Source organism: Falco rusticolus, chromosome 7, assembly GCF_015220075.1.
Source record: "Falco rusticolus isolate bFalRus1 chromosome 7, bFalRus1.pri, whole genome shotgun sequence".
NCBI classification, from domain to species: Eukaryota; Metazoa; Chordata; class Aves; order Falconiformes; family Falconidae; genus Falco; species Falco rusticolus.
In genome coordinates, this window is record NC_051193.1 from 14,455,063 (window position 1) to 14,478,973 (window position 23,911).

General features: G+C 39.5%; 1 protein-coding gene across 5 annotated transcripts; it reads left to right on the forward strand.

Moving 5' to 3' along the window:
* The first annotated feature begins 1,332 nt into the window (after nt 1-1,332).
* USP8 (ubiquitin specific peptidase 8) lies at nt 1,333-23,688 on the forward strand. 5 transcript variants are annotated; one of them, XM_037394537.1, is made up of 20 exons: nt 1,333-1,490; nt 6,572-6,742; nt 7,411-7,555; nt 8,039-8,124; nt 10,743-10,884; nt 11,501-11,558; nt 12,277-12,436; nt 12,728-12,890; nt 14,079-14,223; nt 14,411-14,631; nt 15,766-16,362; nt 17,643-17,732; nt 18,350-18,424; nt 18,849-19,111; nt 19,742-19,954; nt 20,445-20,655; nt 20,992-21,228; nt 21,758-21,900; nt 22,288-22,420; nt 22,647-23,688. In XM_037394537.1, exons 2-20 carry the CDS (start codon nt 6,639-6,641, stop codon nt 22,830-22,832), a joined length of 3,372 nt encoding a protein of 1,123 aa, XP_037250434.1. In that variant the 5' UTR covers nt 1,333-1,490; nt 6,572-6,638; the 3' UTR covers nt 22,833-23,688. The 5 variants fall into 5 exon arrangements, with proteins under 5 accessions (XP_037250434.1, XP_037250435.1, XP_037250432.1 ...); XM_037394538.1 differs by lacking the exon at nt 1,333-1,490 and adding an exon at nt 4,130-4,152; XM_037394535.1 differs by lacking the exon at nt 1,333-1,490 and having other exon boundaries at nt 12,292-12,436.
* The last annotated feature ends 223 nt before the right edge of the window (nt 23,689-23,911 follow it).

A 23,911-nucleotide genomic window follows, 5' to 3' on the forward strand; every position in this document is an offset into this window, starting at 1 on the left:
ATCCCAGGCTTTGACATCAGTGGACTTACTCCTTTCACCCTGTAACTTTCTAGCATGACCTATGTTGGCTAAAACAAATGGTGTAGTTCTGGAAAAGGCACAAGAGCATTGCGTTACTGATATTACTCAGTTCGGTTTGAATGTTGTTGCAGTGTATTGACTTTGGTATTAACTTACCCGATCGCGCAATAGAGGAGGCATAGAGCTGTACTCATTTCTCCTGGAACCTTTTACATGTCTGATCACTTATATGCACTGCAAATTAGAGATGGAAGGTACTGTTGAGCCTTTCAAATACCCAGTACCAACCAATGTTACTGTACCACTAAGCATGGTGATACAACTAAGCCTTCTGGGCAATGAAACAGTCCCGTTTTGGAAGGCTACATGAAGACAGATGTCTGTCTCATTTTGGCTTCACGACCTCCCTGCTTCCCAAAGTGGCTGAGGGAAACTGCTCCAGTTCACGAGCCGTTTCCATTAGCAAAATGGAGCAGTAGGTTGAAGTATAATCGAATCCCCCACCTTGGCACAGTTAGGGGACACACTGGGACTGTGGCAGGCCAGAGCATCTTTCCATTTGTGTGAGATCTCGATGGCATGACCTACCTCACTGACTGGCTGGAAACAGGCTCAGACCACTTTCCCCCTCCCTTCTCCCAGTGTTTTAAATCCCAGCGTTATACCAGCACGTCAGCATGTACCTGTCATCCCTGAGGTGTGATGCTTATAGTAACACCACAGGCTGCACAGCAAACACAGCCATCAACAAAAAACGAGATCTGAACTTCCAATGTCCCCACAGTCAATGCAGCTTTCTCTAGGAAAACAAACCCAACAAGGATACTGTCTTAAGGGGGAGGTGTCTCCCCCTTAGGGACAAGGGGCTAAGGAGGGCAGAAGGGCCAGTTTAACCCCGCATACAAATGCTGGATGGCCCGAGCGTGACATACCGGAAAGCCCGCTGCTGCCGGCCCGGCCTCCTAACGAAGTGCCCGGCACCGCAGCGAGGCGCCCGGGCAGGCGGCGTGCCAGCCCCAGGGGCGGGCGGCGCTCGGCGGGCGCGGCCTGCGGAGCTCCCGGGCGCAGGGTGGCCCCGCGCTCCCCGTGAGCGCTCCCCAGGGCCTGGCCCGAGCAGCCCGCGCGGTGCCGTTGATCGGAGCCGGGCTGCCTCTCCGTTCTCAGCCCTGGCTCCGAGGCGGTACCGCGGGGGACCGGACCCCCGCCCGGCCCAGGCGCGCCCCGCAGCCCAGCGGCTGGACGCCAGGCTCCCGCCGCGTCCCCCCACCGCCCGAGCCCGGCCCCGCGGCCCCGATAGGGCCGCCGAGAGTCCCCGCCCCTGAGGGGAGCGGAGGCCCGGGAGGGAGGGAGGAACGCCGCCGAGTTCCGCCTCAGCAGCCATGGCCGCCGCGTAGCGTCTCCTCGGCAGCCGCAGTCGGACATGGGCCTGCCCCGGGCCGGCGGGCTGAGGGCAGCGAGTCCCCGCGGCGGTGAGTAGGGGCCGGGCCCGCCTGCTGGCCGCAGGCGGCGCCGGGGGAGCGAGGCCTGCAGGCGGGCGGGCTCGCCTCACGCCCTCCTCCGGCCGCGGCGGGAGGGGGCGGGCGCCCTTGGAGGGGAGCCCCGGCCCGGCCCCGCCGTGCGCGCTGGGGCGGGGGGAGGGGGGGGGAAGGCGGCCCTCAGGCGGCCCTCAGGCGGCTGCGGAGGGCGGGGGGGGCTGGGCCGTGCTACGCGGGGGACAATCGGGCCAGGCCCGGCCGGGAGCCGGTACCCTCCGGCCCGGTGCCGGCGGTGTGACCTTGGGCAGCCCGCAGTGCCCCCCAGCCGCAGCCCGGCCGGGGCGAGGCGGGAGCGGGGTCGGGGGAAGGCGCCGCGGAGCCCGGCGGCGGCCGGGGCAGGCGGCGCGGAGCGGCCCCTGGCAGAGCGCACCCCTCCGGCCCGGGCGGGCGGGGCGGCCCGCTGCGGTGTCATGGGGCCTCCCGCGGGGCGGCGGGGTCCCGGGCCCGCACCCGGGCGCCGCAGGGCTGTCAGCCTCCCGGGTGTAAACTTGGAGGAGTTCTCGGACTCGGTCACCTCCCCGGCTTCTTGCCACCTACGCTGTTTGTATACACTTTGCAGGTTCTCGTTTATCTACGTAAGAAGCGAAGCTATGTGTATTCTTACATAGATCGAACAACTTCCAAACTTCCTGCCTAAAATCCAACTTTTATTTTTTTTAAGCTGCTTGACTTTGGTAGTGCCTTCGCTCCCCATCAGTATCAGTTAAGCTGTTGGAAAAACGACTGTCAGAAAGGATTCTCGCACAGTGCAAAGGTGGTGCAGGTAGTTCCAGCGTGGTACATGGCCAGACACAGCCCCACAATGTGTTACTGCCGTGATGACCGGTGGTACCCAGCAAAATGATGAAAGTTTGGTACTCTGTGAGCTTGATGGCCGTGCTAAAAGAAGCCCCAATGGTTACAATCAGCCTGTGCACGTTAAGTTACAGGACCAAGGCCTGTAGTGTTTGCAGTACCAGAGCCTGAAAGAAAACTACAGGGCTCACAGAGACAAATAGGCTGTATAGTTCAATCATATTGAAATACTGTATCTCTAGATTAATACTGATAATCCTAACAAAACCAACTCTTGGGTACAGAGTACAGACAGTAAAACTTAATTCCAAGAGAACTGAGGAACTTAATGCTCGTGAGAGAGCATGTTCCTCATTTGCTGAAGTTTTAGAGACAAAAATGGGTGAACAATGCTTTATTACGTATCTGAATCGGTGATGCACAGTATTTAGCATGTCAATTTATTTCAGACTGTGTGCTGCTTGCAATATAACTGCTTCTGTGTGGTGTTCTTGCTATGGTCATACCACTTACAGCTTACTCATATCCGTAGTAAAAGAGGCACAGTAATTAGATGTTGAAGAACCTGTTACCGACAGGTGTGTTTCCCTGTCAGTGTAAAACTATCCATTCTATGTATTTTAAATACCTATAAACATCTAAGCATGACTTCCTTTATATTTTTGGGATATTGGCCTCGTTTTCAGCATTCTTAAGTATGGAAAAGGAGCCTGAGATAATATTTCAGTTGGGGGAAGAAAAGATCCACAGTTTTGAGTTTGATCTTAATTTTTGAGAAAATGTTGACAAAATTGAAATAGGTTGTTTCCCCTTCCTCACAGGGTTGACTGATAGCAGAGTTGGCTATTGTGGCTTCTCCAGTTCCTTGTATTCATGGTTTTATGATCCAGTTCTCGTTTTCTTGCTGGGAAAGAAGATACCTCTTCCTTAGAGATGTGTGAAAGGTCCACATATGTAATTGGAAGGGTTCATAGGTGCCTCGGTGTTGCCACTGTATTGATACGGTGATTGTAAGCATGGAGGGAAATGGAATGCTTGGCAAAAGTGAGTGTAATCTAGTCAATACAGCCTGGAGCAGCAAGAATTCATCCTGATAAAATGGACGTGATTCTGATAAAAAAGTACAGTTCATTGCAGTTCCTCTAGTGGAAAGAAATATAGACCTTGTACAGAACTTGCAGCAGCTGATCTGTTTCCATGCCTGAATGGCTTTATTTGTGCAACTTATTTTGCTAGATACCTTTGTTGAGGCCAGGCCAGTTAGGAATCGGCTATCTACAAAAACTTGTGTTCAAAGTCAGCTGGTTGTATTTATGTATGAAGTGGCTGATTTGGATTCTGAAATCATAGTCTTCCCAAAGCCTGCTCAAAGAGGGAAAAAACCCAACTCGTTCATTCAAGTATAAGGGAAAATCAAAGTACAAGCACATCTTAAATTTAGTAGAGACTTAAGGAATGTTAAGGGTCCTTATGAGCTAAGACTGAGCAGTCAGCTGGCAACCAGTGGCCAGTCTGTACGCTGCTACTGACTAAAATCTAATTAGGGGATTTTTGATACATAAAACTGAAAATGCTAGTTATAGTTCCATAGTTAAGATTCTGTATAAAGGAATGAATTAGAAACGGCATCTGAAATCTCCTATCAACTTATGACATTAAGTAGGCTGTTGAGAATTGGATTTTAAAAAAATTTAGAAAATGTTATTCCTAATCCATTCTTACTCATTTTACTGCAGCATATTGTATGAATTATGGTGCCGTGGGAGGTTAAAGAGCAATAGCTCATTTATCAGATATTGTGGTAAGTAGCTCTCATGTTTTGAAAAAAGGTACAGATATTTTTTCAGATCAGGAAATAAAAGTAAGTTCAATGTTGAAGTTACCTGGCAATTTAAAGACCTGCAGTTATAACTTAGCAACTATAGCAGGAAAACATGGAAAGCCAATTTTTAGTCTGAGCCAAAACTGAGATTTGGCATTTATCCACTAATTCTACATTTGCGTAGATGAGGTTTCAGAAGAGCTGCCCCTATCAAGGTGTGTCAGCAGCACTTCAGAATTTACTAGCACCTTTTGCTTTCCATTAACTGGGTCATCTGTCACATAATCTTGTGGGTTTTCTTCATGCACATAGAGACACAGTAACGTTATATCTTTTTTGGACTATATATTTAGTTAAAATATTCTGTCAGAACACAACCAAATGCTGCCACTTAAGATTAAGAAAATAGTGGTTACATAACAGAGCAAACATTGAAGATATATTTGGAAAGGACTTAAAGCTTCAAAGAAAAAGTCTATTTACAGCACCAGGGGCTGGGGTGGGGGGAGGGGGAGCCAGGTAAAGACATGCTGTGAAAATAGGATTAGACAAGTAACACTAAAACCTTAATAAGTGAAGTCTTTATTTGTAATTCTCTGAGCTTGTAAAAAGTATGTCTTTGTTTTAGGCAAAAAGGCTTTTAGATTTGAAAGGCCCTCTACTTTGGGGCAAAGTGTGTATTTGTGTTTTGTTTCTACTGAATGCAGTTCTTCTGTTGAATTTTCTGCCCTGTTTTCAGCACTTTAATATCTCCCTGAAAATTGAAGTAGAACACAAGGCACTTTATATAGGGAAGACAAAGTGGAGTGGGGCATGGGATAGATTTTTAATGTTATGTATTAAAATCAGTATTTGAGGACTTAATATTATTTACTTTGTAGAATTATCTGGAAATTGGCCTCCTAAGGAAGGATTTTTCCAAGTTTATCAACTTTGAATAGTTGCTATGTAATTGGAGACTGGCAAGTACAACATCTGCATTCAAGCAGTAAGTTACCTAGCTAGATACTGCTTCGTCTGACCTTGGCATGCCAGACCTTAAACCAAAGAATCATCATTAGACATATGTCATCTTATTTTTGCGTTTATTGCCAACATGGACTTATCATAGGTTTGGGTTAACTTTGTATCTTTATTTGATAACCAGTTCCTAGACCGAGAAGAGTCAACCTGGCAATAGTATATGCAATGATACTTCAAAGAATACAACAGCTACGTGTCATGGGAAGGGATCACGTTCCCATCTTGGCTGCACACGCAGACTGCTCTCCTTGCACAAGCTGCATAGCCTCTCTGCCTCTTCAGCAAGCTGAATTGGCTCAGTAAGAGGTTGGAGAAGTACTAGACCAGCATGAGAAAGAGGGAGGGAAATCAGGACCACCTCATTTGGTGGCAGTCAGCTACAGATCAATTCAGTTTGCTGAAACTGCACTCTGAGGTCACTGGCTGATGGTTTCTTGGTCACACTTGTCATGCTGATCATCATCTTAAGGGTGGAAAGTGCCCTGCCTTCATCTTGCAAAGGCCACGTGTATTTTCACTACTAGAATATAATTTGTTTGGATGGTTTGAGTGTCTGTCTTTTAATTAGTTACCCTTCATTTCTTCAGTATTGCTAGCACCTTAATGTCTCACTCCTTCAGAGGGAGCTTAGTTCCTCCCCTGCCACCTCCAAGGGCTAAAATAGCTTACTGTGTATTAAATTCAAAGATTTCCAATTAGCCTATCTCTATGAGACTTAATGGACTGCTCTATGCAGAATGTCAGATGAGATGATGTAATAGTCCCCTCTGGCCCAGCTCTGCTTAACTATTTCATGGCTACCTGGAGAGCACTTCTGAAGGAAAGCAGAAAGACAATGGTACCTAGGAGTTTTAAGACCTTACAGCATGTCCAAGAAGTTTCAAGTCAACTTTAACAGTAGCAACTTTCCTTTTCGCAGCTTCTCTCTTACCAAGACATTAGAAGTCATCTTTCCAAGGCTGTAGTATGTATTTGCAGAGGTTTGTGCTAAGCTAGTGATAAAATAATTATACATCCATAATTTTAGAGTACACAGAAGTCAGCTAATTTTTTAAAACATGCTTACTGGTTTAATACAGTTTAATAAATTTGCTGGATATGATGATTTTGAACATTAAGTCAGCATTTCTTTTCTTATAATTTTCTTCTGTTAGCAACATATTGCCAACATTCTCGATAAATTACCTAGAATGGTTTCAAATAATTCTGTCACTTTGGGAGGATTAATTTAACTCTTCAGCCACTCTGTTTGCACCTAGTGCTAGCTCACAAAAGGTGAGATAGATTAGGCAATAACCCCATACAGGTAACTGTACTAAAAGTCATTGGAATCTAATCGGGCTCTCTCAATTTATTTTTTCCCTTCCTCCCCCAGAAAAGTGTTGATAGAGACCTCGAAGAAGCTGGACCATCCTAGAAGGGACATAAGTAACAACATTAACATGCCTGCTGTGGCATCTGTACCTAAGGAGCTATATCTCTGTACTTCATTGAAAGATCTCAACAAGAAGACAGAAATAAAACCTGAAAAGACAAGTACAAAGAGGTATATATTTTAATTGATTTTTGGATTAATTTTAGAAGCATTAGTGCTACTCTCCTGAGCAGGTTCCAGAACAACTGTGTTGTGGATCTAAATTTCCTTAATTATTTCTGTTAAATTTAAAATCTTTGGTAGTCTTGTCTCTCAGCTGTCACATGGAATGTGCTCACTGCCTACAGAAGGTAGCCAGATATACTGCCAAAACATGACGGACAGAGCATGATGCCCGTGAAAATTTGCATACTTTAAGAAAAGGCTACATAAATGCTAATTGTTAAAGAAGTTTAGCAAATGTGTGAATAGAACATATTTTGCCTCTATAATTTTTAAGACAATCAATGATTTCATTTTGTCTCTCTATGAATTAGTTTTTCCTCAAAAACAAAAAGTTATTTTAAGAAGGGAAAAGTACTTTTTTCCATATCTTACTATGCTATTTAATTACGGAAGACTTTAAATAAGGCTAGTAAACAAACTAACAGAGATAAACTTTATTTGGAGGAGCATGATTGTAATTCATATTTAATGGAAGCCTTACATCAAGATGGTAAAATCCAGTGCTTAATTTATGGGAGCAGAGGCTGTGAACACGTAAAAAGGCATCGTGTAGTGAAAAGGTGTTTGGGGACAAGTCAACAATCGTGTGCTTTACTCCTCTTCTTTGATTTCAGTTATGTGCAGAGTGCCCTTAAGATTTTCAAGGCAGCAGAGGAAAGCAGATTGGACCGAGATGAAGAAAAAGCTTACATCCTATATATGAAATATGTGACTGTTTATAACTTTATTAAAAAGAGACCTGATTTTAAGCAGCAACAGGTATAAAAGCTTTCTGACTGACCTTTTCTGTGTTGTTAGAAGTATTAGAAGTACAGAGAATTACACTAATGCACATGGAAAGGATTACACTGGTGTTAACTAAACTGTCTCACTTGTGGTGATATTTTTTCCTTCCTGTTTTTGATAATTCTATTGTTAATTGCTTTTACAGTTTATTTTTAATACACATAAGGTATATACATTGTCAGATCTGTGAATGTCTTTTCATGGAAAAGTATTCCTGTCATCTTTCCCATTCAGACTTTTTGTACCTTGCCTAGCCTTAATTTACTAGTGCTATAGAACAATTTTACTTACAAACTCATGTTTGAGAGGAAAATATTTGATTCAAAACAGTTCCTTTTGTTGGCATTAATATCGTTATAATACCAATTCTTTCTAAGTTAGCAGCTCTTGATCTGCACAAAAGTAGGCATTATGAAGCTGTACTATTAATATGTGGGGTGATGCTTGTAATTTTAGGATTATTTTCATTCAATTCTTGGACCTACAAATCTAAAGAAAGCTATTGAAGAAGCTGAAAGACTGTCAGACAGCCTTAAACTCAGGTATGTGGTTACAGTTAATAGATATTGTTTGCTATACCTGAAGCCTGTACATGTGCAATTGCAGGTTTTTGTGCTAGTTAGTAGTAAGGGATAACACTTGAGTAGACCATAGATACCTGAAACTCTTGACAGTTTAAATTGTTTATCCACAAAAGTCTATTATTAGAGATAATTTTCATCATCACATATGCCAATAACTTGCCCCACTGTGTACATTGTCTCCTAATTCTTGGTAACTGTGATTTGTTGATGTTGTGGCCTATTTTTGTTTTATGACTAATAAAAAGAAACCACAAGATATAAACTGTATATATGCTAGAGATGATCAAGAGACGTTTCCTCCTTGCCCTTTTCATCATAAGATCATCTGAAACCAAATATACTAATGAACATCCCTAATATTTACGTATGTTAAGAAGTCCTAGTGTGGGTTTAGTTTACACTAACAAAACACATTTTTTGATTCTTTGTCTAGCTGCTACACCTTTTAACTACCTCTGCCGTTTGCAGATACATATCTAGAAATGTACAGTTTTGCCAGCATGTAACTGAGCTGATGCTCACAGGCTTTTAGGTAGCTCATTTACAACTGTCAAGTTATGTGTCTTTGTGCCATAACCCACAAAATTGTGTCGTTAAGAAGTTGTAAGGTAGACTCTATCTTTAGGTGATACTTAGTGCAGTATGTCTTCTGTCCAGCCCTATCTATTTCCCATTTTTAGCAACTGTCTCACTCCTTTCTCAGCCTTGCAACTCTTTCCCTTCAGCTAGGGACGTTTCCCTTCCCACCCATCCCCAATTGTTGTGAAAGTATATTCTATACCCTTGGAAGTGCTTAATCCATAAAGTCAGTTTAGGTGAACATGGAAGTAAGAGTGTAGTTACATGTATATGAAAAGAGCCTTTCCAAAGAGGTCTCATGATACTGTGCAGGAAACAGTCTTTAGGAGTCCGAAAATTCAACAGAGCTACGAATTCACTGTAGGAGTAAACACTGATAGAATTACAGAAAACCAAATTTATTTAGAGACTTACTGTTTAGTAACTTGTGGGGTTTTATGAAAGGAATAGTGTTTTGAAAGTTGACACAATTAGTAACTTTCAACTACTCTGGGCAAATGTATATATATTTAATGGGAATACAAATGAAATATGACTCCTGTGTAACTACAGAAGTGGTTTCAGGGAAATTATTTGCACAATTTCTTCTCCAGGCAGTAGGCCGGCAAATAGTTTGAATGTTAATTGTTAACTAGAAGTGGAGCTGAAACATCATTTCGTTAGGAGCAGGAATACCTACATCAATGACCTACTCTGTGCTTCAAAGGCATAAATGGGAAATTGATGGGTAAATATTCCATACTGATTGAATGAAACTAAAATCGGAAATATGCTTTAGTACCATTAATTCCAAATAAGAAAAAAATGCTCTGTTCTAACTTACGATGCCTTTGCCAAATCCAGAAGACTGTTTCCTTCCTATTAGTGGCCAATTAGTGGAGTAGATATGGAAGCATAATTTGATTTAATGATCTCATTTATTAACACAGTACTTGTGATACGAAATACAGCTGTATTGTCATTGTAATTTTAATCCTGATTAGGCAACATCTGATTAAAATGAGCAATTACTAATACAGTTCAGTGTTTCGTGTTCAGTTCATGTTTCACTGTGTCGTTCAGTCATCAGAATTGTTAGTTCAAAATATTACTCTTTTTTGTTTTATGGATCACTAGTAACCCTTAAGCTTCTCAGTTAAATTAAATATAAGCGAATGCTGTTTAACAGTGATGTGACAGTACAAACCTGCAGTTGGTGATCTAAAAGCTGTACTTTAGAGGTCACTGGTTTACAATATAATGATTGTCCTTACAATGGCAAAAGGCTGGGAGGTTAAAGTCTTAAGGCTTTATGAAAAGGACAACTGTATGTAAGACCTAGGTCCACCAATAGAGTATACGTGGTTCTTGCATTGTCTTCACTGTAGCCCCAGTGTTTGAAACAAACAGCAGAGACACAGGTGAGGTAGCAGCATTATAAAGTCAACTTACATTCTGAAGGTGATTGCTACCATGTAAGTAGTTCTGATCCAACTTCTCAGAAAAAGGAAATTTAGATAATGGGGCCAACTTACTCCAAATTTATTGTTAGCTCTGTTGCAAACCCAAATAAAATACCTGAGATGATTGTTATAATATATTGAAGTTTACCTGTCAGTCACTAATACTTACGCTTTATGAAGTGAAAAACCTATTACATTTAGTGACCCCACGTTTAGAGGAAAACAAAATATATTAGTTAGCCTTAAGAGCAGTGGCTTAGAGTGGCTTAAGCATAACCTTACGAGCTATGAAATAGGACCCAAAACAGGATTTAAGAATGAGAAGACCAAGCCAAGAGTGGGAGAAATAATATCATGCTGTCAGGGAGGAAAATGGGGTTGTTTGGAAATACAGAAATAGACAGTACTTTAATTTTTTTTTTTTAACTTTAAATACTTTTTTTTTTTCCCCCTCCTGAAGACTTGATGATTCTGATGTTAATTATCCAAGGCTAGCTAATAACACAGTATTGGGGGGAAAAAAAGCGTGCCTTCTTTTTTTCCCCTCCACAATAGATATGAGGAAGCTGAAGTTCGGAAAAAACTTGAAGAGAGGGACAGACAAGAGCTGCAGAAGAAGCAAGAACCAAAAGATGATGGAAGGAGTTCAGCTAAAAACTCAGAAAGTGCTGTGGATTCCAAAGGAAAAAGCCAAAGGGTAACTGAAGATGTTTACGAACTCTCTCATTCAGTCTAAATTTATAGTTTTAATCTAGCATTCAATCTCTGCTGGTAGTTATTTCCAGTTCAGAATCATGGAGATTTTTTTAAACTAGCTCCCATAAGCCTTTTTTGACATTTGTTGAGTCCTGCCAACCTCCAAGTCTTGCATAACATAGGCTAGGGTTTTTTGTAAAGTCAAATTCTATTTTATGATAGAACTGCTAGTTTAAGAAACCCGAGGTAACGCTAATAAACTGATGTTATGGATAACATGTCTCCTCTTTAGGAGAGAGCTGACTTTACAGCAATAGTGTAGAAACAAACTCATTTCTCTGCAAATACTTTTATGAATTTCATCTAGCAGATGGTGCTGCCCAGGGTTATATTGCCTTTTTAACTGTTTTTTGTCTAGGTAGGACATCAACCTTGGTATCTCTTTTTAGTACCTTTTGTCAGCACATCTTTAGAAGAAGCTTCCTTTTTCTAGATTTCTTCCTGTGGCTTACAGCTTGACCAGTTTCCTTCGAGCTCTGTGAGAGTCAATGTCTGTAGGCCACCTTGGTTCTGAGTATTAGATATTAAACTTAATTTTTTTCCTCCTTACAACACAGATTAATGGTGAGAGGAAGCATTCACTGGAAAGAAAGGATCGGTCCAACAGTCTTAGTGGTAAGAGATGAAACGTTCACACAGATGTGAAGAAGGTCTTTATGACTATGTACCTATCACCTAAGCAACTGCAATTCTTTTAAGGAGTTATTTCACCATCAGAGTATTTTGATGAAATTCTAGTATCCTGCATTTCAGTAACAGCAGCTTAGTAGTTAAGCTGTGCATTGCAGCCTTCATCACTTCTCTTGAACTTAGAAAACTGTTTTCAGCAGTTTAACAACTAAAGCTGAACTAGCTCTAAAGTGATCAAATTGGAAAGAAAAAGGTCTCCTCAGCTGATAAGAAAAAATCTAGGCAAGGCTGAAATGTGTTGGCTTTCTCAGTTAAGTTAGAAATTTTCCCCCTCCCAACCTTCTGGTTTTTGTTCCTGTAATAAATATGTGAAAATGTTCTCTAGAGTTCTTAACTGAAGAACATCTGCAGAGTGTAGTTTACAAATGTTTGCCTATATAGCTTGATTTATATGAGACCACAGAAAGTCAAACTAGTCTATCACTGAAGTGATAAATTCAATATTGTTTAATTCAGCAGATCAGGTGCTAATCACTACAGTAGTGGGAGCAAAAGTCCAGTATATTTATTTTGTAGTGTCTCACCTCTACAGATTTTGTGGGACTTTTCTGTTCTGTTTCATCTGTTTGCAGTCCTTATTGCACCAGTCAGATGTGATCATAGTTACATCTCCATTCATAATGTAGTTTTTTACATTTAATAGCTTCTCTATTTCAAGGAGCAGTCACAGCTGAGAAACTGTTTGCAATGATGTCGGACAAAAATATTGAATTGATTATAATGGATGCTCGAAGATTGAAGGATTACCAGGAATCCTGTATTCCAAGATCTATCAGTGTCCCAGAGGAAGCTATCAGTCCTGGGTATGAAATACTAAATATAAATACTAAATATATTAAATAATAGTGAAATATTTTATAATTTTGTAAAGTGACTGGAAAAATGTACACGCTTTTAAAGCTTGTACACATCGTTTTGGAGTCCTCGATATGTACCAGTAGGTGAGATGTATCTGGAGAGCTCTGTTCTTGCAGGTACTGACCTCAAGCCAGAGCACATTTATTTTATCCAAACACATAAATATATGGATTATATACTGTTGGACAAAGCATGACTTGTACATTTGTCTTTAAATGCATGTTAATACGTTTCAGAGTTACTGCTAATTGGATTGAAGCTAGACTCCCAGAGGATTCTAGAGATCCATGGAAGAGGAGAGGACACTTTGATTATGTTATACTGCTAGACTGGTTTAGTTCTGCTGAAGACTTAAAGCTAGGAACAACTCTTCAGAGCCTGAAAGATGCGCTTTTTAAGGTTGGCAAGTTTCATATTTTGTCTTAACCTGTAACTACAAAGTATGTGGAAGGCCTAATAACACTTCAGGCAAACAGCTTGGTTCAGTTTTCAGAGACTGATTATCTTGATAGCATTCACGTTCCCACGCTTGTGCTGTACTAGAGAACAGTATAATTTATAAAATAGGTGAACAGCAGAATGACTCCCCTCCTCAACAGCTAGCTCATAAACTTAAGAGTTCTTGGCTGACAGAGTTATTGGGGAACGTACTTAGTACTGTTTGCCAGAAACATTGTCACCCTCTTTCCTGTATTAGCAACTGTAATTCCTTATTCAAGGGAACTGGCTGGCCACTTGCCATGTACAGGCCGAAGGGAACCAACTTCTTTGCAGTCCTGTCAGTCAAGCACTTCCCAGAATGGAGGCGTTTCAGCGAAGGAGATGGCAGAAGTATTTTGAGTGCGGTTAACTTTTCTGCATTATTGAATGTAACTTTAGAGAAACGTAGATTTAAATTTGAGCTTCATCAGTGCAGGGAGCTTGTAGACTCAGTGTTAAGCAGATACTCAACATTTTCAAGTCAGAACTCGTGCTATGGTTGTGTTGTCCCTGCTTTTTATGTAAGTGGCTCTTGTGAAAGACTACACATCTTTCTGTTACCTAAACATTCAAGACTGAGGTTCAGAGATAATTCAGGCAGATCTCCCCGTTTATTGCTTTACAGAATATTCTCTGAGCCTCTGTGCCTTGTTCATAATCAAATAGTGAGGACCTCAGGAGGAGTGCAGTCTGGAGCCTGAAAACTCATGGGTTTTTCAGAAAGTTAACATTGTGCATTCTAAAGCAAATGCCCATAATCACTGAGCAAAGTTATCAGATAAGAAACTGAAGCAAGTATTGTAATAAAAATATTTTTCCACATGGAGGATTGTTACTTGGAAGTAGTAGAACGTGGTTCTTTCTGTACTGGAAATAAATCAGACCCTGTTGTAGGTAGAGCCAGGAACCTGTGTTGGGCATTCTAAATACAAAGAGGATCCCTGTTCCCCAAAGGGGTTTTGCAGCCTGTTTAATTCTTACTTAAAAATTTCAAAAATAACCTGTCTCATTGTAATGACTAGACAAAGAAATTTCAACAACACTTAAGATGTAAAAGTTTCTTTTCTATTTTTAAATTACTTAATTTCAAACTTTTTTTTTTTATAGTGGGAAAGCAAAACTATATTGCAGAATGAACCTTTAATTCTAGAAGGAGGTTATGAAAACTGGCTCCTTTGTTTTCCCCAATACACAACAAATGCTAAAGTAACTCCACCCCAGCATAGCAGGCGTGAAGCAGTGACTGTTTCTTGTAAGTATAAAGAATGACACACATACCCTCCCCACAACCGTTTATAATTACTGGATGTATCTTTAATTCATTCAAATATGTTTGTGATAGCCTAGCTAAATCTAAATTTTGGGGTGGAATGTGGGTTATTTTACTTTTGTGTCTTTAAGAGCTCTCTCATGCTTCCCTCCTTTCCCTGCTCCTAAAGTGGATTTTACGTATCCATCACTGGAGGAGCCAGCTCCTGTTCCACCTGTTGTTGCTATAAAGTCACCTCCAACAGAAGTAACTGAAAATGAAGGAATGGGAGATAATTTGGAAGAGAGACTAAAATCACTTAGCAGACTGAACGCACAGGATGCTGCTGTTGCAAAATCTGACAGTTCACCTGTAGTTAATCCAGTATCAGTTACAAGAAGTATCCCTGAGGTAAGCTGTATTTTTTTCAGAGTTAGTATATGGTTAATCTATTAGAGACCCACCACATGCAGCAGCCATAAGGAAACATGCTCAATATTTGTTTAAGCCTTGTACACAAGTAGATTGACGCAGAGACTATTGGTGGTTTGTGAAGCCGTAGTAACTAATCTACAGAACTTTATGAAACTGAATATACTCTGCATAATTGCAGAGCTTTTAATGAATGTTTTGATGTGACCACCTGAGAAACTGAAGATCGGCAATTCAGAAATTAATTCAGAAAGTCTATAAGCAAACTTTTCTACTCAAAACTTATGTGATGAAATACAGGGAAGGCAGTTAGGCCATGGCTTACCTTGGCTTTTCCAAAGGTCTGCTTTCCAGTGACTGTATCTTCTTTAAATAACCACATGTAGGTGGCTTGTCACTCTTGGCCCAGTAGTGAAGGTATAGGGATCTGTTTCTTCTTTTCATGGGGATAAAACTTGTGCCATTTAAAGTTTATGTCTACATAAGACACTTGTAAAGCCCTTGCACTAAAATAACATTTTTCTTAGGAGACAAAGCTAAAGTCCAGCTCTTGGCTCTCACCTTTCTAGATACTGCCTTTAATCCGGATTTCAGCCAAGGGACCCCAAAACCTAAAGGCCTTACTTCTCTTCTTCCCTGAACCAGACAAGCTTTTATTTCTTCAGAACTTCCACTTCAGTATCAAAACCAGCTTGCTCTCCTAGGTCTGAGCATAAGCCATTCTTAAATACCTCTTCGCATCAAGCACATCTGCCTTTATCACATGCTCTGTCACATGACTGAGAGAGCCAAACCCAAATTAGGCTGCCTGATTGCCCCAAAATGTTCACCTTTGAAAACTTGGAAGATAAAATAGTTGTAGTAATCAGTGCTTAATGCTGTCTTTATGGTTTGTAGGGCTTGTTGATTCTTATCTCACATCTTGAAGTTAAGTGAAGACTTAATTTTACTAACAGGCAATTTGAATTACTAGATGTAATGAAACTGAAGATTAACTGTCTCTGGCAGATGTCAACTTTATATCAGTTATCTTATAAATATCACTTGAAAAAAGTGTAGCTAACAGAGCAGTAATAGCTGTAGTGAGTTGTTGTTCTACACTTTGTGTTACAGGTTGATCGTACTAAAAAGCCTTCACTAAAAATCCCTGATGACAACAGACCAAAATCTCAAGGTACAGTCAGTGACAGCCAGCCTTTTGAAAATGGACAAATAGTTCCAGACCGATCCACAAAGCCATTACGTGATGCAAAAAGCATTCTGACAGAAGAAGAAAAAAGTCGTGTACATGCAGAAACTGCTGCTCTGTTAGAGAAAAACAGACGGGAAAAACAACTTCGCGATAAGCAACAGGAAGAACAGAGAGAGAAACTCAAGCGAGATAAAGAAGAACAAGAACAAAAAGCAAAAGAAGAACAGAAAGAAAAAGAACGCAAAGAAAAGCTACAGCAATCCAAAGAGGACAGAGAACAGGAGGAGAGGGATGAACAAATAAAAAGAGAACAGGAGGAAAAGGAACAAGAAAGAGCACGCAAAGAAGCAATAGAAACAAAAAAGCAAAATAAAAATGAACTAGAAAATGTGGGTGCAAAAAGGATTGAGATTGACAAAATATCTCTTGAAGAAAGAGAAAAGGGAACTCGAACGCCAGAAATGCAGAGACGGGTACTGGGTGATACATCTCAGCCCTTTGTGACTGTTTCAGGCAAGGTTAGTGAAAATGAGAAAATCATTGCTAAAATTACTAAGGATGATTCGTGAGTGTGTACTCTAGTATCAATCTAGAAATTTTAAATGCGTCGTTGGATTTTTATTTAGGCCATTTTCACATAAATACAAGGGGAAAGTTTAAACCAGGACACAAACAGTTTTGTGGTTTGGTTTATTGTTTTTAGGGTTTTATTTTGTAAGACAACCTCAGTTCTTGCTTGTAGGTGGGCAGCATGGAATCCCCACAGGATAATAAAACTTGCCACTGACATGGAGCTAGCAGAGATGGTTCATAGGCTGCAATCCTGTTTCAAAACCAGAAGCATGGCAGCATTTAATCTCTCGTACCAGCCCAGTGTACCAACCCAGTACTGTATATTATACTGTTGTAACACATGCCAGGGACAGAATTGTATTATTGTAATGAAGTTGTTAGTGCCCCCAGCTGCATAAATGTTGATGTAACAGGATTTTGTTGACTGGCTTAGGAAGCAAAGCAGTACCCTAATCTAGTATTTTTCTGAGAACAGTCCAGTCCTAACTTTTTTTTGAGGTCACAGTTCCTTCTGTCATGAGGTTCCCGAAAAAAATTCCAAAGTTTCTGAGAGTGTGAAAATAATCTGATCATGAAACAGGAGCCATTTGTGAAGCTGAGTTAATAATGGAACAGATGGCTTTAAAACCATTTCTCAAAAAGTTGCATTATGATATTTTTCTTTTCCTTTGCAATTGCAGTTGTTGTTTGACCAGACTTTGATAGTTGTGTAATGCAAATGCACTAGGAAGCCAAAACAAATCTTCCTGGGCAACCTTAGCACAGTCATTTGTGAGCTTTTGACTGACAGAGCAGCTTCACATAATCCTAAAATTACTGCCTATGATAAAATAAATTCATAATATTGGCTTCGCAGTTTGCCTTTTTTGTGGAGAGGCTTTGTCACAGTGAAGAATAAAAGGGGAACAAGTCTTTCATTTAAAAACAAATTGTGAGGCCCACAGCTTTTAGCGGGGGAAAGTAGTGTAGGTGGAACTTCTGCACTTTATTTCTTAGCTCTTGAAACTACATAACAGACTGTCTTACGTAACAAAACATTCAGCTACAAAGGCTATTCCAGTAAATAGCCTAGGAAGAATAAAAATGATTGTAACCACTTCTGTGGCACGTGCATTTAACAACTAAAAAAGAAAATATAACTGCTTTTTCCCTATTTTGCTTTATCAGCATTCTTTACTAACATTCCAGGTGAAAATTGAAAGCCTTCTCTCAAAATCTTTTACAGCAAACTGGGGTTAAAGGACAACCAGACAGTGGAGCTCAAAAGCCAGGACCCCTTAGAGAGGATTCTGAACAGGATACTGAAAGACTTAAAGTAAATACAATGTGTTGTATGTAGCGAAAACCAATCAAGTGCAGATGCTATATGATTATTATATTATGCTAAATTCCATCTCATTTCAATTTTTGAAGGCATGATCTTAAGAAAAGACTATGCCATGTTTACAGCTGTTTGTTTGCTTTTTTTCATTTGTCGTATTCATCTGAAAAAAGTATTTGAAGCTTTCATTAGAAGTCCTCATATGTTTCTGATGGCATTAACAAGCATTCCACACTTGTTCATCATCTCATGCGTACTCCTCCATGTACTGCTTTGAAAGGGAGAAAGGATCACCCTTATGTGTTCGACAGAAGGCTGTATTCCTAATAAAGTAGCTTCTTTAGGGAAGAAAATGAGTATTCAGACTTCTGTGAGATTTAATTGTCCTTTTTATCTGGAGCATGTCAACAAACAGGTTTTGTTAAGATTGTGCGATAGACAACAGTAGTACTGTATTACCATTACAATAAATTGTATTTCCAGCAGTAATCGATGAGTTCTTATTGAACTGTTCTGCATTGAATCATGTAACTATATAGGGAAGTGACAGGCAGCTTGCTGCTCTGCCCAATTGTACATACCTTACGTTTCTGTTTGTTTATTACTCTTAGCGGGAGCCGTTAATAAGAGCACGAAGTGAAGAAATGGGAAGGATAATACCAGGACTGCCTGCAGGTTGGGCAAAGGTAAATTTCTGTTCTGATGTTACAGTCAAGTTGCCTTGTGCAGTTCCATAACACATTTCAGTTGTGGTTTATTTCTAAGTTAGACCTTGTTTGATATTTTTTTTTTTTTTTCCCCTAAATATCTTTTCTAATTATTAGTTTTTCCCCTTCAAATTCCACATGGCTGTTTCCTGAATTTTAATGTTATTTTTAATTAACTGGGAGAGCTCATCTGCCGTTTACAGTACTCTAAGCAGTTGCTGTTTAATACTCATTTTGGTAAAGTGGTGTCTTCCAGTAAATTTAATCCATTGAGTACTGAGGCCAGTCACAACATCTTAATGTTTGAGAAATTCATGCATTGTTCTTACAGTAGTTTAAAAATAGTTAAGTTAATGATGGATTTTTACTTGTCTTTTGAAACAATTTGTTTCTTTTCCCCAAGTTTCTGGATCCAATCACTGGAACCTTTCGTTACTATCACTCGCCAACAAATACTGTTCATATGTATCCACCAGAAATGGCTCCTTCATCCACTCCTCCATCAACCCCTCCAACCCATAAACCCAAGCCACAGGTGACTGTTGAACGAGAAAGAGAACACTCCAAACTGAAGCGCTCCTACTCTTCCCCAGATATAACCCAAGCCATTCAGGAGGAAGAGAAGAAAAGAATTTCTGTAACTCCTACAATCAATCGTGACAATAAGTACGTCCAATAGGTTATACCGCAACTCATGCAATATGATAGCGTATAGAACTTTCCTTGTGTTTAACCAACTAGAATTCATTAATGCTTTCTAAGTAGGTTTGAAAAGATGCAAGGGTGATAGACTTAAATTTCTTTGCTAAAAGTTCAATGTATAGGGCAATTATCTTTTGAGAATTCATGTAATTGTTATGTACTAACACGAATTTCAGAAGTCATGGTGTAATTGGACAATAGTTGCTTTTTAAGTTGTGGTATTTGTGTTCACATATTAAATGCCAGTCTTCTGGCAGCTTGTGAAAGGCAGAGTTTTCAGTTTTTAAACTGGGTTAAATCAACAGCTAATTCTTTACCTGTGAATTAAAAAAAAATACCCTACCCACCCACCTCCTGCCAAAAAAAAAAAGCTAACAAAAACAACTGATGGAGCCTATTAACAGCCTCATTATAGGCCAGCGTATATGGATTTCTCGCTGTTGCATTATTAGTTTTGAATACCTTAAATGATGGCATTTTTGTGACATCTTGTGTGGGGATATTTCACTCCCTGTGAAGGAGGGTGGTTCTGTTGGCTTATGTGCACGGCCTTGTCAGGTGTGAGACTCCTAATAAATAATTTCTTGCTTACAGGCCAATCTGTTACACTAAAGCAGAAATTTCAAGACTCTCTGCATCACAAATTCGGAATCTTAATCCTGTGTTTGGGGGATCGGGACCAGCTCTTACAGGACTTCGTAATCTAGGGAACACTTGCTATATGAATTCCATATTACAGTGTCTGTGCAATGCACCTCACCTGGCGGATTATTTCAACAGAAACTTGTATCAAGATGATATTAACAGGTAACAATCTCTTATTCTCATCCTTCAATTTGTAATTGAAGGGGAAACCCCCCTGCCTTTACAATTGTTAAATAAAAAAAATTATCACTTAGCGGGGTTAAGGGGGTGGTGGTTAAGTAGGGGACAAATGCTAACTTGTAAGTGTCTTGACGTTTTCAAAATTAATATGTGACAAAATAGGTTTTACTGGACAGTGTTAATGAAATTGTGCTTCCCACATTCATCAATATGTCTCCTAAAAGCAAACCAGAGTATTTAAATAGCAGTTTACAAAAAAGCTGGGAAGGGCTGTACCTTCTATCAGCCCAGTCTTGAATAGGGAACCAAATTACAGTGCCAGAGTAGACAAAACTTTTTTCTTGGTCTAAAGAAATTACTTTGAAATTGGGATAATGTCTTGAATTAATAACAATAATATTTTTTTTTAAAAGTTATTTGAAAGGCTCACTACTTTTTTTTTTTTTTTTTTTTTGTCTGTTTAATTGTATAGGTCAAATTTCCTGGGGCATAAAGGTGAAGTGGCTGAAGAGTTTGGTGTAATAATGAAAGCTTTATGGACAGGACAGTATAAATATATCAGTCCAAAAGACTTTAAAATTACAATTGGGAAGATTAATGACCAATTTGCAGGATATAGCCAACAGGACTCCCAAGAATTACTTCTCTTTCTAATGGATGGCTTGCATGAAGACCTAAATAAAGTAAGCAATACACATTTGTAACAAATGATACATCTGTCAGATGATAAAGAGAAGTAGGTTTTTAAAAGACCCTCTTATTTCATCAGAAGATTGTTACTGGAACCTTGTATAGAAGGAAATACAAATACTCAGAATTAAAGTAGGAATTTAGTTGCAGACAGTATAAGGTACTGAAAGGAGTAATGGAAGAAGCCTAACTAGGTAAGAAATGGATGGCTACAGTGATGCATTTAAGTATTTTTGCAGAAACTCAATAGTATGCTTGCCTATAGATGAGACTTCCTGTTTTTATATCTGTTAATATATGCCTATGATATTTAAATTTCTGTTACCCAGGCTGACAACAGGAAAAGATACAAGGAAGAAAACAATGATCATCTGGATGACTTCAAAGCAGCAGAACTAGCCTGGCACAAACACAAACAGCTGAATGAATCCATTATTGTGGCACTCTTTCAAGGCCAGTTCAAATCTACAGTGCAGTGTCTTACATGTCACAAGAAGTCCCGAACCTTTGAGGCTTTCATGTATTTGTCGTTACCACTTGCATCCACTAGTAAATGTACGCTGCAGGTATGGTGGAACTAGAGAGAAACAGTTCTTGCAATAAAAACGTTTCTCCATGACTTCATTATGCTGTTGGTTCTGCTCAGCCTCTCGTTGAAGGGGTCGAGCAATATTCCAGCTTAATTTACACTAACCTGAAACGTGAACAGATCTGAGTATTCATTATTTTTTCTGAAATTCTTTTTTGAAGTTTGAAAGAATATAAGTAGTTCCTTAAAGGTTTTTAAAATACAAGCAGGATGGAAGTAATGAAGCTGCAGTAGCAGAGAAGACATGCATAGTATTTGCTTTTGTTGGTCATAGTATATATACTTCGTGGTTTTAAACAAAATACTGTAGATGTATTTTGAAGGACTTGCAACTAATTAATATATGCAGTAAAATGTACTTCCACACATGGATTTAACTCACTTGTCCTCATTTTTGTGAAACATAGCATGCAGATAATTGGTGTGGGTTAAAAAGAAAATGGGAAATATTTTTGCTGTGCTTTGGTAAACACCTCTTCCCAATCTGTGTTTGTATTTTGTTTTAGGAATGCCTTAGACTGTTCTCCAAAGAGGAAAAGCTCACTGATAACAATAGGTTTTACTGTAGCCATTGCAAAACTCGAAGAGATTCTTTGAAAAAAATAGAAATTTGGAAATTACCACCTGTTCTTCTTGTGCACTTGAAAAGGTAAGAGAAATGGTGATTAGTGAAAATGGGTATGAAGTGACCAGGCTTTCATGGAGCTTGATTGTTCCAGTGCAATAGCTAACCATTTTTTTAATTAGAGAAAGTTCTGGGTGTATTTCCAGTTCCAATGTTGCAAGAATTTTATTTTCATCTGATGCCTCTTTTATTAGGCTGTAGTTCATAAAGCACTTCGACAAGTAATCTCTTTTCATTTGCGCTAAGAAATACATGTGCAAACATTAACAAAACGGGGGCCAAATTGAGATCATGTCCTGGTTAAAAACAGGGAAAACAAATAGTCTTAGTATTGGAGTTAAGAATATTGCCTGATATTCTTAAATAGCTTCTGAGCAACCTGTAACTTAATGATGCTTTTCAACTCTCTAGATTTTCCTATGATGGAAGATGGAAGCAAAAGCTTCAAACCTCTGTAGATTTCCCATTGGAAACCCTCGACCTCTCACAGTATGTTATTGGTCCAAAGAATAACTTGAAGAGATACAATCTATTTTCAGTATCAGTAAGTAACAGTGTCCCTTTTCAGCTGCTCTTTATGCCAAGGCTCGGGTTAGCCTGTGCGATTCATCTGGGTTTCCAGGCTGCCTGCCTGGTTGCAGATTAAGTTGTATTCTAAAAAGAATGATTGGTATTTAGTAAAAAGTCTCCCATTCTAGTTTATTTCCCTAACCAGGGGAAAAATGGCAGCTTTCAAGGCCATGATTGCTTTTTTCTTATTGTGTTTACAGAATCATTACGGCGGGTTGGATGGTGGGCACTATACAGCCTATTGCAAAAATGCTTCAAAACAACGCTGGTTTAAGTTTGATGACCATGAAGTGTCTGAGATCTCGGCATCGTCTGTGAAATCCTCAGCTGCATATATTCTCTTTTACACTTCCTATGAACAGCGAGCAGTGGATATGGCCACATAAAGTAGTGAGGGTTAAGAAAACTGGTTTTCTTTTTATAAGAGCAAAGTGTAGGTATGGGAATGCATATAAATATGCAAAATGATGACAACCATAGTCTCACATATGGGGATGGTTACAGCAGCTTTTCTGCAAGCAGGCTCTTTCTGGTCAGTACTAGTGCTTAAAAATCAAAAGACTGATTAATAATGCTTGTGGTAATACTGCCATCTGTGAAACCATTTAAAAAGTATACTTGCATTACCATTTATTTAAAAAGCAACTATATTTTTAGTCTGCTCCAAAATTAAATTCTAGCTTAGTCATCTGAAATCTATTAACAAGTAGTTTAAAATGTCTTAAAGTCCCCAAGGCATATCTTGGTTTTTATTTTTTTTCTTTCACTGTTATGGCCTTTTCACATTTCTAACCTTAAGCTTGATTCTACTGTGAATACTCTAGAATGATGTAAACAGTTAGGAATGTAAGTGTACATATTGATTGCATACTTGCACATCAGAACTATGTATATAATAAAATGTTGTCCTTTTTGTGAGAATCTCTAAAACTCAGAGGATTGCGTTTATTTGCCAGCTCTAAGTAATTGCAACACTACTTAATAAAAAAGCAGAGCTGTATTTTTTTTCTGTTAGCTTTTGTCAATATTTGTGCACTTCAGAGTTATTCTAAACAAACAAGATTTTCCTTTTTAATTTTTTAATATAAATTTTCATGTACACATGCATCGAAAACCTTAATGAAGAAATGATTTAAAAATATATCCTGTTAAATGTATGTATGGGTTTGGTGTTTTCATTCTCAGCTAGTTGTGTAATGGTCAGGGCTCTGTGTAATGACAGTCTGAATCATATTCATACAGGGTTAAAGCTTCTTCAAATGGAAAAAAATACTATTTTGCATAGAACAGATAAGTTTAAAAAATATTTTAGTTGCATCTCATACAGTGCCTTGCTCTGGATTTGGGTTAGTTTTTCCTGGCTGATCAGGTTGGTACTACACGATCTTTCTGAGCTTTTACCTTTCTGCTTGCTTGCGTCTTGCTGATGGAGTTAAGACCAGGACTGATTGTTTTCCAGCAGCTT

Excerpts from the sequence above, each read along its gene's own strand:
- USP8 (XM_037394537.1), top strand. The coding sequence starts at position 6,639 with ATGCCTGCTGTGGCATCTGTACCTAAGGAGCTATATCTCTGTACTTCA. Across the intron at positions 6,743-7,410 it reads GAAAAGACAAGTACAAAGAG|TTATGTGCAGAGTGCCCTTA; the intron begins GTATATATTTTA and ends CTTTGATTTCAG. Across the intron at positions 22,421-22,646 it reads ACAATCTATTTTCAGTATCA|AATCATTACGGCGGGTTGGA; the intron begins GTAAGTAACAGT and ends TTGTGTTTACAG.